Here is a 14,141-nt window from a genome sequence, read left to right on the forward strand (position 1 = left end):
TGAGTTGGAGTCTCACTCTGTCACCCAGACTGGAGTACAGTGGCCACCGCAGCCTCGACCTGCTGGGCTCCAGCGATCCTTCCGGCGATCCTTCCGCCTCAGCCTTCCAAGTAGCTGGAACTACAGGCGCGTGCTACCATGCCCGGCTAATTTTTTTTTATTTATTGTAGAGATGAGGTCTCGCCTGCCCAGGCGGGTTTCCAACCCGCAGGCTCAGGCAGTCCACTCACCTCAGCCTCCCAAAGGCGCAGGATTACAGGCTGAGCTCACCCTCATGGATGATTTTGAGAAGTTCAACACTTCAGTGGAGGAAGTAACTGCAGATGTGGTGGAGATAACAACTAGATTCAGAAGCGGAGCCTGAAGACGTAACTGAATTCTTGCAGTCTCACAATAAAACTTTAATAGATGTGCAGTTGTTTCTTATAGACATACAAAAAAAAGTGATTTTCTGTGGTATAATCAGTGAAGATGCTGTGAACATTATCAAAATGACAATAAGAGATTTAGAATATTATGTAAATTTGGTTGATAAAGAAGCAGCAAGGTTTGAGAAGATTGACTCCAATGTTGAAAGTTCTACTGTAGATAAAATGCTATCATACAATTGTGTGAAAGAGTCAGTCGATGTGACAGACTTCATTGTTGTCATATTTTAAGAAACTGCCACAGCCCTCAGTCTTCAGCAGCCATCAGCATCCAGGCAAGATCCTCCACCAGCAAAAAGGTTGTATACAATACATGCCTCTAAATGGAAGCACTTTATTTGTACTCAGTTCTTCTATAAACCTAAAATTGCTCTAAAAAGTGTCTGTTGTTTTAGAAGTAACTATTGTCGACATATAGCTCAACTAGTAGGAGCAAAAGCGTGGGTATATCAGACAAGCCTACTAGCTGTGAACATCCATTATCAGTCTGTTTTTTTCAGAGGAAATGGAGTCCATTGATTAATCTAGTACTTGGTAATGTAGAGATCAGTTGGAGAACTTTCACTGTGGTCATAGGAAGCCATCATGTGGATAAAACTGCTTTGTGGTATGTTGTAAGCACAGAAGAGGATGAAACAATGGAGAACAAAGAAGGAGACAAACTCAAAGGAGTGGCCAGGGAGCTGTAAGGAAATCAGGAGAGTAGTGTTTTGGAAACCAAGGAAGTTTCAAGGATGCTAGGGAACCTGAGAAAGAGCAGGCAAATTGTGGCCTGAAGCTATCAGGAGTCTGAGCAGGCTGTCTGCCTGGTCATCCCAAAGGATACTGAGCATGGAAATTCATCTTTTTAAAAATGTTTGGAGATTTAATTTTTCTTCAGGTTTCATTGGCCTTAACACTTCCATTTTACATTGTTTCCCCAGGTATAGTAGTTGAAGATTGTTTGATTTTGCTCCAAAACTTGTTAAAAAACAACAATTCCAATCAAAATTTTTTTAAAGAAGGCTCATATATTCAACGTATGAAACCTTGGTTTGAAGTAGGAGATGAAAATTTTGGCTGGTCTGCACAGAAGGTGACCAATCTCCACCTAATGCTCCAGGTATACTATCCATAGATGTAAATGTGGTAAGAACTCTGACTGTGATCCTTTCAAAGAAAATAAAACTCCTTGTGTTTGATGATATTTAGGATATTCAGTTGGTTTCATGGGGGCTTAAAAAACTTTTAATATGGAAATTTGCAGTTCCACTCAGAGCGGAGATCCTACCCACTCATTACTCAGCTTCAACTATTATTATTATTATTATTATTATTATTATTATTATTATTTGAGTTGGAGTCTCATTCTGTCACCCAGACCGGAGTGCAGTGGCATGCTCCCGGCCACCGCAGCCTTGCCCTGCTGGGCTCCGGCAATCCTTCCACCTCAGCCTTCCAAGTAGCCGGAACTACAGGTGTGTGCTACCCTGCCTGGCTAATTTTTGATTTATTGTAGAGATGAGGTCTTGCCAAGTTGCCCAGGCAGGTCTCGAACCCACGGACTCAGGCAGTCCACTCGCCTTGGCCTCCCAAAGTGCTGGGATTACCGGCTGAGCCACCGAGCCTGGCCAGCTTCAATAATTATTAACATCTGCAATTTATTTCATCTTTCATTCCTCTCTTACTTTGCTGTAGTATTTTAAAGCAAATCCAGATAAATAGTTTCCTGATGGGTTTTACATTAGGGAATAATAGGTTAGACTGTTGATTTTGATTTTTTTTTTTTAATTGGAGTCTCACTCTGTCACCCAGAGTGGAGTACAGTGGCACAGCATGCTTACGGCCACCACAGCCTCGACCTGCTGGTCTCAGGCCATCCCTCTGCCTCAGTCTTCCAAGTAACAGGAACTACAAGTGTGCACTACCACGCCCAGCTAATTTTTTGATTTATTGTAGAGACGAGGTCTTGCCAAGTTGCCCAGGCTGGTCTCAAACACATGGGCTTAGGCAGTCCACTCACCTCAGCCTCCCAAAGTGCTGGGATTACAGGCATGAGCCACTGCGCTTGGCTGATTAACAGTACAAATTTAAACTGACAAATCAGCTGTAGTTTTATGCTGAAAGTTTAGTGAAGGTTGTAAGTGAGGACAATAGGATCCTAAATGTTCCTCATCAGAGAAAAGTTGAAGATTTTACTTGTTAACTCCTTTAACCCTTCAATTTATACCAGCCTCCTCACTCTTGAGCTCTCTTGTAGCTCTTGTGGGTCTTTGTCTCTGAATTACACCTGTGTCTCCGAAGTTGTGGGCCTCAAACTAGATGGTTAGCCTCTCTAGTTAGTAGAGTCTTAATATTGTTTCATGCTCTGGGAATTGCCTGCAAAGGATTGACTGATAATTAGGATAACCATGTGCCCCAATTTGCCAGTACAGTTTTCGTTTTGTAATTACTAATACTGTCCTCTTTCACTTGAAAAGTGTCCTGGTTTGGATTATAAATTTTGTAGTTACCCTATTTAGAATATGCCTAAAAACTGTTTAAAAGTATTTTACAAAGGATCATGGTCACAAAATCCTTCTTTCTTATACTCCCAACTTCATCATTTTTATTTTCATGTGTCAGTATTACACATGTTAATTTTTTGTTTTATAAACAGCATTACCAAGGGGCAAGCTTGATATCTTTGTTCAACACTGCTTTCTTTCCTTTTTAAAAACATTTTAGATTCAAGAGGCATATGTGCAGGTTTGTTACATAGGTATATTGTGTGATGGTGAAGCTTGGGCGTCCATTGAGCCTGCCCTCCAGATGGTGGTTTTCAATCCTCTCCCTCCCTTCCTTTCACCCTCCCTCACTACCCCAGTTTAGTAGTCCTGGTGTCTGTTGTTCCCATCCTTATGCCCATATGTGCCCAGTGTTTACCTCCCACTTACAAGCGAGACCATGCAGGATTCAGTTTTGTGTTTCCGGAAAAACTCACTTAGAATGATGGCCTCCCGCTACATCCATGTTGCTGCTAAGGACATGATTTTATTCTTTTGTGTGATTGTGTAGTAGTCTGTGGTGTATATACACTACATTTTCTTCATCCAGTCCACCATGGATGGGCACTTGGGTAGCTTCCTTGTTTTTGCTATTGGGAATAGTGCTGTAACAAACACACGAGTGCAGGTGCAACACTGCTTTCTTAGTGAAGGATATTCCTTTAGAAATGTAATTTTCAAAATGTGATTAAAGTGAGAGGATCCGATGACATGTACAAGCTTATATTTCCTGCCAAACAGTGAAAGTATGAACTGAGGAGCCCACTCGTGTTTTATGGTTTAGGGTAGTATATGAAGAATTATTTTGAAGTGTCACTGCTTAAAAAGTAAAGTATTTTTTAATCTCCCCCCCCCAGTTTTTTTTTAATGATTAGAAAATATAGTTTATTTAGAAAGCAGGTTAGAAAGAGAAAGAGGAGATTCACCTCCCCAAGGTAGGGAAGGGGGCCAAAGCCAGGAAACATGGCCAGTTTAATATATTCTCCACCTCAAAGATTGAGTAGTTGGCACATTCGTGGCTTCCTAGGCCACAGTACCTGTGAGAGAACTCTTTCTTTATAACCTTATTTAGAGTTGCCTGTATTTCAAGCTCTCTATTATAAACCAAATAAAAATGCATCGTTTTCCTGTTTGGATGTATATATTCTGATTAGAATTATTCATCATCATAGTTATTATCATGGTTGAATTCTAGGCCACTAAAAACGGAAATTGGTCCTTTTGGGAATTTTTTATTCAAATTTTGGAGATTAAATTTAGAGGAAGGCATCTTTTGGAAAGTTTTTTAGTCATAAAATATTTCCTTTTTAAAAATAGAATGAGAGTTTTATGACTAGTTCTACCTCCTATCCCTGCATAAATCTATTCTATACCATTTTATTGGACAGATACTGCCAGTGACTCTTAGAAAACTCAAAACGTTTTCATTGGAGAGTAGTTTTTGTTATTAGAAACTTAATCTATATGCTAAGTAAAAATCAGTCATGATATAACTTCTATAAATTTCCTCTAGTTTTGCCTTCTGTACCAATACAAGTCCATTCCTGGTGATAATATTTTATATATTTAAATGTTATTATTAGATCCTCTCCCTTATCTTCTTTTCCTTAAAAGTGTTCCCTCTTTGTTTACCATCCTTTCTACTCTGTCATTTGAAAATTTGATCATTTATTTTTCTTTAGTTACATCATCAGTAAAGGTACTCAACAGCTACTAGATGATAGTAAAGAGTTATTATTCATTTTGTTAGATATCATAATGGCATGATTGTATTTTCAAAAATTCTTATTAGGAGATACATACAGAATTTTTTTTAAAAACAATATGGAGATGGAGGTCTTGCTATGTTGCCCAGGCTGGTCTCTAACTGCTGGACTCAAGCAATCCTCCTGCCTCAACCTCCCAGAGAGCTGGGATTACAGGCATGAGCCACTGCACCTGGCCAAATACAGAATTATTTATGGGAGAAATGATATATATTGCCTGGTATTTGCTTTGAATACAAAAAAGAAAGGAGGAAGGGAGGGAGGATGGGAGGATTATTTATGGGAGAAATGATATGTTGCCTGGTATTTCCTTTGAATAAAAGGAAGGAAGGAAGGAAATTAAAGGGGAACAAAACAAGGACAAAAATCAGTATAATTCTGAAGTCTTTCTATAGTGACATCAGTTTATTATAAGCAACCCTCTTTGAGAATGTCTGTTAAGCCAGATATGGAACTATCTGAATCTGTTTCATCGTTACTCACTGACGTAACTACTGGTTGAGGTTTTCCTCAAATTCTAGTGATTCCTGATCATTTTACTTACCAAAATAAAAATACCACTTTGTAGAGTTTGTTTTTAATGTTTAGCTCCTCCTTCACACAAATCCCCTTTCTTAGTAAAGTCACAATCTATGATGTATGTCAATTGTGGTAATAGAATTGTTTTAGTCTACTCTGTCTACTCTGTTATATCGTTGATTACCTCTTTGTGTCTACTGTAAAATAATGGGTAACATTTGTGTAGCACTTTGTTAACAAAGTATTTACAAATACCCCATTTGATCTTGATACGCCAGATTTTGTGCATATACATGTAACATTTTAAAATGTAAGATATGTATACAATTAATAGTTGTTTGGGATGACTTTTTCATGTTTCTGAAATTTGTTCACATTCAGGGTAATCATAGAATCATAGGGATTTAATTGGCATTAACAATCAGTGAGGCCAACCACTTCCCTAACATAAGAATCTTTCACCGTGTTGTTAATTTTAGCCTCTCTTTAAATAATTTCACTTTAGGGGGAATTGATCACACCTCAGGCTATTCTGTTTACAGACTTCTCTATTATTCTTATTTTGATAATTTATTCTTTGATAAGAAATCTACCACCCTGTAACTTATTTATTTATTGAATATGTACAACAAATACTCTGCTTGTTCTTGGGCATGCAAAAATGAGCAAGTTTCTCTAGGAATTCTACCTCTGGCAGTTCACAGTCTCCTGAAGGAGACAACCTTAAGCAAATAGCCTCATGTCTTATATACTATTACAGAACTGCTGCCGTGGGAGCATGAAGGAAAGAGCATCTGGGTCTGGCTGAGCACAGGGGGGGGCCTTATACAGACTCCTGTGCACATATATAAGATTTGCCTCAAGACTTTTCACATTTTTAAAAAACAAATTTTGTCTTTCACAGCTTGTTCGTGTACTGGTATCTCCCACCAACCCTCCTGGTGCTACTAGTAGCTGTCAGAAAGCTATGTTCCAGTGTGGGTTATTGCAACAGCTCTGTACTATCCTGATGGCTACTGGAGTTCCTGCTGATATCCTGACCGAGGTAAACCAAATTAACTCAGAGGTCACCCTATAAAAATTGAAATCAGGAATCCTAGGGGAAAATAGATTTTTTGTTTGTTTGTCTGAGTCAGAGTCTCACTCTGTCTCCCAGTCTGAAGAGCAGTGACACAATCACGGCTCACCACAGCCACAATCTTCTGGGCTCAAGCAATCCTTCCTTCTCAGCCTCACGAGTAGCTGGGACTGCAGGCATACACCGTCACACCCGGCTAATTTGTTGATTTTTGTTGATGAGGTCTCCTGGTATTGCCTACTCTGGTCTCAAACTCTTGGGCTCAAGCAGTCTTCTCATCTCCGTCTTCTAAAGTGCTAAGGTGGTATGAGCCACCATGCCCAGCCAGAAGTAGATATTAGTTGAAGGAAAACAAAAATAGTTACCATTTTTACATATTAAATTCTTTACTGACCTTAACTAAAATATAATTAACATAATGACGGCAGTACTGATTCCAAAAGATATACTTATTCCTCACGTTTTATAGATAGGAATAATGTTAAAACTTAGCAGGTTCATCAAAAAAGACTTCTCATATTGTATTCGACAAGAGTGCACAGTATGATTTATGTTTTTAATTTTGAGAAAAAAGTGACTTATCTTACTCAACAAGTAGATTCATTGAGTAGTAAATTATTTTTCCCTGATGTAGGGCATTTTCTGTTTTCTAACCTATAATAAAAGTTAATTTGAAGAAAAGAAGATTCATTTATTTCATATTTTTAAATTTTTTTCTAATTAACACATACACATTAAAAGTACAGATAATAGGAGTTGGGCACATAGGCTCACACTTGTAATTCCAGGATTTTGGGAAGCGAAAGTGGAAGGATTGCATGAGGCTAGAAGTTCAGGTAACATAAACAAGACTCTATTCCTCCTAAAAAAAAAAAAAAAAAAAAAATTAGCTGTGTGTGGAGGCACGTACCTCTAGTCCTAGCTTCTCTGTAGGCTGAGGCAGGAGTATTGCATGAGCCTGGAGTGAGCCACAATTGTACCACTGCACCCCATACGGGGCAACAAAGCAAGATCCCAACTCTAAAAAAAAAGAGTGCAAATAATAATAAAAGTTTTGACCGGGTATAGTGGCTCATGCCTATAATCCCAGGACTTTGGGAGGCCGAGGTGAGAGAATCGCTTGAGCCCACGGGTTTGAGACCAGCCTAGGCAACCTGATGAGACCTCATCTCTACAATAAATCAAGAAAAATTAGCCAGGCGTGGTGGCACGTGCCTGTAGTTCCCTACTTGGATGACTGAGATGGAAGGATCCCCTGAGCCCAGCAGGTCGAGGCTTCAGTGGTTGTGACGTGGCACTGCCCTCCAGCCTGGGTGACAGAGTGAGACTCCAACTCAAAAAATAATACTAATAAAAGTTTTATACCAAAACAGCTATCTTTATTCCCACTCCTCTTTACCTTAAGTAAAGTTCCACTTCCCCTCTCACTCTGCTTCCTCATGTCACCCCGTAATTATCTTATGGAATTTATATTTAAATCAACAGCCAGAGTTATGTTTTTACAACTATACTAATAATCCTTCCGCTAAGCCAAATAGAGTCCTATGTCCTTTTTAAAAATTTCTCTCTTGATCATCTGTATATCTGTGCCTATTAATGCTATCGTGTACTGCACACATCATTCTCACCTCAGGCCTTCTGAGGACACTCCCTCCTGCTCCTGTCTGGGCTCTAGTTCTGCCACATGTCTCTTGTCTTGGCACTTTGTTTTACCATCCCCCTAGGATTTCCCTTACCTATCTTGATTTGGATTCCATATTTTGCCCCCCACTTCTTGGTTCACTATCTTGTTTTCCTTAATTTCCCCAAAAAAGAATAAATGGCAAAAGAATGTTTTAAATGCTTTCATATCTGAAAGCATTATTTCGCTTCCTTCAGAGTTAATTTAATGTTTGGCTAGGTATGGAATTTAGGGTTGGAAGTCACTAACATTCAACTTTCACATCATTCCAGCATTGCTATTAAAAAGTCTGAAGCCATTCTGAATCCTAATTGTGTTTTTTGTTTTTTGTTTTTTTTTAATGTAGCCTGGTTTTTTTTTTCTCTACAGACTTTAAGATATTTTCTTTATTTCTGAAATTTACTAATGACGTACTGCCCTGTGGGCCTTTTCCCCACCCCCTCATTCCCCAATTATTTTTGTCACTCACTGGTCACTTTCAGCTAGAGACATAGATGTCCTTCAGTTCTGAGGATGTTTTGGGTATTTCTCGATAATTTTTTTTGCTCTCTTTCTGCAATGCTAATAGTAAGTTACTAGACTTTCTAGACCTAGTTTTTAAAAAATTGATTAGTCAATTTTTTTGGCCTGGCAGTGGCTCACGCGTATAATCCTAGCACTTTGGGAAGCCAAAGTGAAAGGTTTGCCTGAGCCCACAGATTCGAGACCAGCTTGGGCAACTTGGTGAGACCTCGTCTCTACAAAAAATCAAAAAGTTAGCCAGGCATGGTATCGCATGCCTGTAGTCCCAGCTACTTGGAAGGCTGAGGTGGAAGGATTGCCTGAGCCCAGTAGGTCAAGGCTGTGATGGCCGTGAGCGGGCCTCTGCACTCCAACCTGGGCAACAGAGTGAGACTCCAACTCAAAACAAAAACAAAAATCGATTAATCAGTTTTTAAGACAAATAAGAATTGTTTTCTACATATTTTCTACAATATGTTTTGAAATATAGTGTGTCTTTTTGATTTTTTTTTCTTGGAGTTTTTTTCAACTTCATTCTTAACTTGAATTTTTATTTATTTATTTATTTTTATTTTTTATTTGTTTGAGTTGGAATCTCACTCTGTCACCCAGACTGGAGTGCAGTAGCCACTCCCGGCCACCGCAGCCTCAACCTGCTGGGCTCTGACAGTCCTTCTGCCTCAGCCTTCCAAGTAGCTGGAACTGCAGGCCACTACACCAAGCCAAAACTTTTATTATTATTTGCACTTTTTTTTTAGAGTTGGGATCTTGCTCTGTCGCCCCGTCTGGGGTGCAGTGGTACGATTGTGGCTCACTCCAGGCTCATGCAATCCTCTTGCCTCAGCCCACACACAGCACACTACCACGCCCAGCTGATTTTTGATTTATTGTAGAGATGAGGTCTCACCAAGTTGCCCAGGTGGGTCTCGAACTCGCGGGCTCAGGCAATCCACTCACCTCAGCCTCCCAAAGCGCTGGATTACAGGCTGAGCCACTGAGCCTGGCTTAACCTGAATTTTTAATTGTTGCATGTTAAACATTTTTCTCTGTTTTTTTTTTAAACATATTTTTCTTTTTTATGGAAATAGATTATCTTATGTATTAGGAAATACTACTAATTTTAGTTTTTTGAGATTTTAAATGCCTATGGTCAAGTGTATAAACAGAAAGTCCATGCTTAATGTTTTTAAATTTTACCTTGAGAAAATGTTACAAGATTAGAATGTTATCATAGATGTTTTTGGTGTCTGAGTTTTGGCACTTCAAAGAAAAAGCAGGATATCACATTTTCTTCTTTTGAAAACCTATATTCGACCAGCCTTGGTGGGCTCAGCCTATAATCCCAGCACTTTGGGAGGCCCAGCACTTTGGGAGGCCAAAGCAAGTGAATTGCCTGAGCCCACAGGTGCGAGACCTCATCTCTACAATAAACTTTTAAAAATTAGCTGTGCGTGGTAGTGCGCCTATATTTCTGGCTACTTTTAGGCTGAGGTGGAAGGATTGCCGGAACCCAGCAGGTCAACGCTGGGATGGCCGTGAGTATGCACGGTACTTCAGCCTGGGCAATGAAGTGAGACTGAGAAATGGAGTGAGAAAAAAAAAAGAAAAAGAAAACAGATTTTCTTCCTTGAGTTACTTTCTCTAAATGTTTTTTCTCTCCTTAATAGACTATAAATACTGTATCAGAAGTGATTCGAGGCTGCCAAGTAAACCAAGACTACTTTGCGTCTGTAAATGCACCTTCAAACCCACCTAGGTAGGAAAAGGGCACTATTGAGATTCCTCTGAGGAGGTAAAAAGTTACTTTGGGCTGTTCATCTATCTCACGTACACATCTTACTCTTTTTAAAGATGTTCAGTTGTATGTTTTGAAACTAGAAATTATCTGGCAAGATAAATATATTGGTATTTTAAGAATTTGTAATCTTTGGAATTTAGCTGTTTAGGTTCAGATCATTACTTCTACATCCTAGCCTATCCTTAGTCATACAAGTCACTTCTTTCAGCTGCAGTTTTCTGTGAAATGGAAATACTTAGCTTGCTGCTGTTCTGCTTTTTATTCTTTAATCAGTAAAAGTGAATAGTTACTGACTTATATACTTGAGTTGCAACCTTTTATTGTGTTCTTTTCTTTTTAAATGCAACAGACCGGCAATTGTAGTGCTCCTCATGTCCATGGTTAATGAAAGGCAGCCATTTGTATTGCGCTGTGCTGTTCTCTATTGTTTCCAGTGTTTCTTATATAAAAACCAAAAAGGACAAGGAGAAATTGTGTCAACACTTCTACCTTCCACCATTGATGGTAAATAATTTAGTTGTAATTTCTATTTTAAAAAGTAAGTAATTGTCTTTTGAGCTTTTAATTGAAATTTTCTCTCTGTACTTTAGCCTAAAATACTTTGTATGCTTAGAAAAAAAATCCTCTGTCACTTGAATAAAATGGAAAAAAAAAAAAGGAGGAAAAAAAAGACAGTAAAAGAAAAACCCCTGAATTCCAAGGCCTACAGTATGGGTTTTGGAGCCAGACCAGAGTTTCCATTATAGAATTTCCACTTCTCTTGCTGCGTAACTTTGGGCAAGTTATTTTTAACTTGTTCCTTGTTGAGTTACGGGGGGGATAATAATATGCTTCTAGATGTGGGGATAATACCTCATGAGGAATATTGTGAGGATTAATGCAATGACATATGCAAAGCACTCACCCTAATACTTGGTATATATTAGATATTAGTGAACAGGAGCTGCTGTTAATGGTCATTACATTTGTTCTTTTGTTCTAGTGTAGGTTAGAGTCATTACCCTTTTTATGGGTTTTTTAGATATTTCATTTTCCCTGAGATAAATTATTTACATATTTACCTTTGTTAGCTTTAACTAAACTGTAAGAGCAATTTAGTAAAGGTAATAGGAGATATCAGTAGAGCTCATTTTAATTACATACATTGAGGTATTTTTTTCAGAAATTAAGTCTAATTATATTTTTTACCAAAATTTAAAAAATATTAGCATATCATAAGTATAAAATATTGTTATATTAATATGTATTGTGTATAATTATATTATAATATGTAATTATAAAATATTATTACCATAAAATTATTTTCTGTAAATGAAATAAGATCCTGGGTGTAGTGGATAATTAAGATGTGGCATTTCCTTAATTTCATTAATTTGATTCCTAGCGTGTTCTAATATAGGTTGAGCATCCCAAATCTGAAATACTTCTGGTCCCCAGCATTTCAGATAATGGGTATCAACCTGTATTTCTTTGTTCTGTTTTTCTTCCAAGATACTTTTCTGTCATTGTTCATTTTGTTTTGAAAAGCAGACTTATTGTTTTGAAAATATTACCTAATACTTCTAATTAACAAATTTTTAAATGGCATTTTTTACTATTATGTGCATAGAAGACAATAGTTTTTTAAAATATGGTTTACTCCCACACAGTAAAATTTTAATGTATTTTATTATCTGGTCTGCCATCTTTGTAGCAACAGGCAATTCAGTCTCCGCCGGCCAGTTATTGTGTGGAGGCTTGTTTTCTACGGACTCACTTTCAAACTGGTGTGCTGCTGTGGCCCTTGCCCATGCGCTACAAGGAAACGCTGCCCAGAAGGAACAATTGCTCCGGGTGCAGCTTGCAACCAGTATCGGCAACCCTCCAGTTTCGCTACTGCAGCAGTGCACCAACATCCTCTCACAGGTAAGGGACCCTTTCTCGGGGGAAGTTCTAACTGTATTTTTGAAGTCGATGACATGACGTAGGAGATCCTTGGAAAATGCAGATGTAAGGGACAGGGCAGGCAGAGCTGCTTAGTTAATCATAACCAGAAACACTTTTGTGGAGGGAAAGCAATACCGCTCTTGCAGGAATAGTGTGGCCACGTAGTTGCAAGGTCTGCCTCTTGATGGAAACACGTGTCTGGGCAAAAATGTATTTTGGGTTTTGTTTTCTTCTTGAATCATCCACACTGTTCTTGCATGTCATTTTCTCTTTCTTCTTAGTAACTCAGTTCAACACGGTTTATGAGAGGGAATAGAATAAAATAGCAATAGTGTGTGCCTCCTTTCTCTTCTCAGAGCACTGATCATCCAGAAACAAATATGCAATAGCAGGCCATTGTGTATATAGTTGTACTGTGTATCCACTTGATGTTTGTGAGTTCTTAAGTCCTCAAGTCCCCAACATGTATAATTTACCTAGTAAGATGTAGAAAAACATAACCATAACTTTTGCATTCCTTTAGGCTCTGAATGACAACAGTGAAACTTTACTGAAGTGTAGATACTAGGCATTTAGGAGTATCACTTACTGTTACATGATTTACCCACATATACCAACCTTGCTGTTGAACAATCCACATTCTTTCTTTAGCAAAACTACAAAATCATCGACATTCACAGTCAGGGAGAATAAAAATGTGAATAAGTCTAAGATTATTTTGCTGTAGCAGTGGAGTTATCCCACCCGCTCCCCATGATGATGGCCATGTCCTTCTTTAGTTTTTAATTTTCATACTCATTGAACTTTTTTAAATTTGAGCTTTTACAGACACATAGTGCCATCAAGTTATAAATGAAAGCTTAGAAAATAATTCTGGATAACAGAATAATGAGTATTGTTTAAAATTGGCTTACTTCAATTGAAAGCTTATTTTATCTTTGATTTCTCATTTATCTTTTAGTGACCAAAGAAGCTACTTAAACGTTTTCATATCTTATTTAATATTTGGCATTCTCGTGTTGCTATCTGTTAAAAACAGCTTGTAAAATGTAAAGCCAAACAGTTATTAACTGTCTGACCACTATCACCGTAGATGTCCCTTAATGTTGACATTACTATGAATGCATACTGGGAAATGCTAAAGATGATGTTGTCTTCCCTACTCTTAAGTAGTCACAGTGTTATAAAATTATTCTTTATCCTCTAAAGTATGCAATATGTCTAATATATTGTACAAGATTCTTATACAATAAAAGATTTACACTATTCGATCCAAATTATTGCCTTGGGTTTGTAAAGGGACTGTAACAAACTTTTTGATGGATTTTTCTAGACTTAAATTTTCCAAAGTAGTAATATTTATGAATAATTTTTGATGTATGATTTGCAGGGTGATAAGATCGACAGACGGGTATGTATCACTTGATTAAGTTTAGACATTTTGCTCTTACATCAACACTTTTTCTGTCTTGGGTTTTGCTGATTGGTTTTTTAACTGCTTGTTTGAAGCACTCTACTCACACCGCTGCACATCAGCAAGTTTTTCTCTGTCTGAAGTGGCTCTCCGGTTTCCTCCATGGGATCTTGCAGTGGCGTCACTGTTACTAGGAACTGTGGGATTGAGTATCTGAAGCTGTACTTGTGCTTCCTCTTGGATGCTTGCACTTTCCAGAGTTCCTTGGTTTTGGTTTGGTGTGTCTTTCTCCCCAAGCTTGCTTTTTTTATTTCCTCTGAAACTACTTCAAAGGAAGTAGCATTTAGGGTTAAGAATTTTGTTTTCAGACTGGATATGGTGGCTTATGCCTGTATTCCCAGCACTTTGGGAGGCAGAGGCGAGAGGATTGGCTGAGCTCAGGGGTTCAACACCAGTCAGAGCATTTGGTGAGATCTCGTCTCTACAATAAATTTAAAAAAAAAAA

At 38.2% G+C, this 14,141-nt stretch overlaps 1 protein-coding gene across 2 annotated transcripts in view; it reads left to right on the top strand.

The window, feature by feature from the left end:
* Positions 1 to 14,141, top strand: part of USO1 (USO1 vesicle transport factor) — a 94,288-nt gene that overhangs the window by 60,531 nt on the left and 19,616 nt on the right. The window contains exons 10-15 of one of the 2 annotated variants that reach the window (XM_021718069.1): positions 1,352 to 1,530; positions 6,143 to 6,283; positions 10,166 to 10,254; positions 10,646 to 10,800; positions 11,990 to 12,201; positions 13,613 to 13,633. In XM_021718069.1, the coding sequence (XP_021573744.1) occupies positions 1,352 to 1,530; positions 6,143 to 6,283; positions 10,166 to 10,254; positions 10,646 to 10,800; positions 11,990 to 12,201; positions 13,613 to 13,633 (797 nt within the window). The remainder of the gene's footprint in view (positions 1 to 1,351; positions 1,531 to 6,142; positions 6,284 to 10,165; positions 10,255 to 10,645; positions 10,801 to 11,989; positions 12,202 to 13,612; positions 13,634 to 14,141) is intronic. The other variant, XM_008069060.2, reaches the window with a different exon arrangement.

This window comes from Carlito syrichta, unplaced genomic scaffold (assembly GCF_000164805.1).
Source record: "Carlito syrichta isolate Samal-C Ts95f unplaced genomic scaffold, Tarsius_syrichta-2.0.1 Scaffold311780, whole genome shotgun sequence".
Lineage (NCBI taxonomy): Eukaryota > Metazoa > Chordata > Mammalia > Primates > Tarsiidae > Carlito > Carlito syrichta.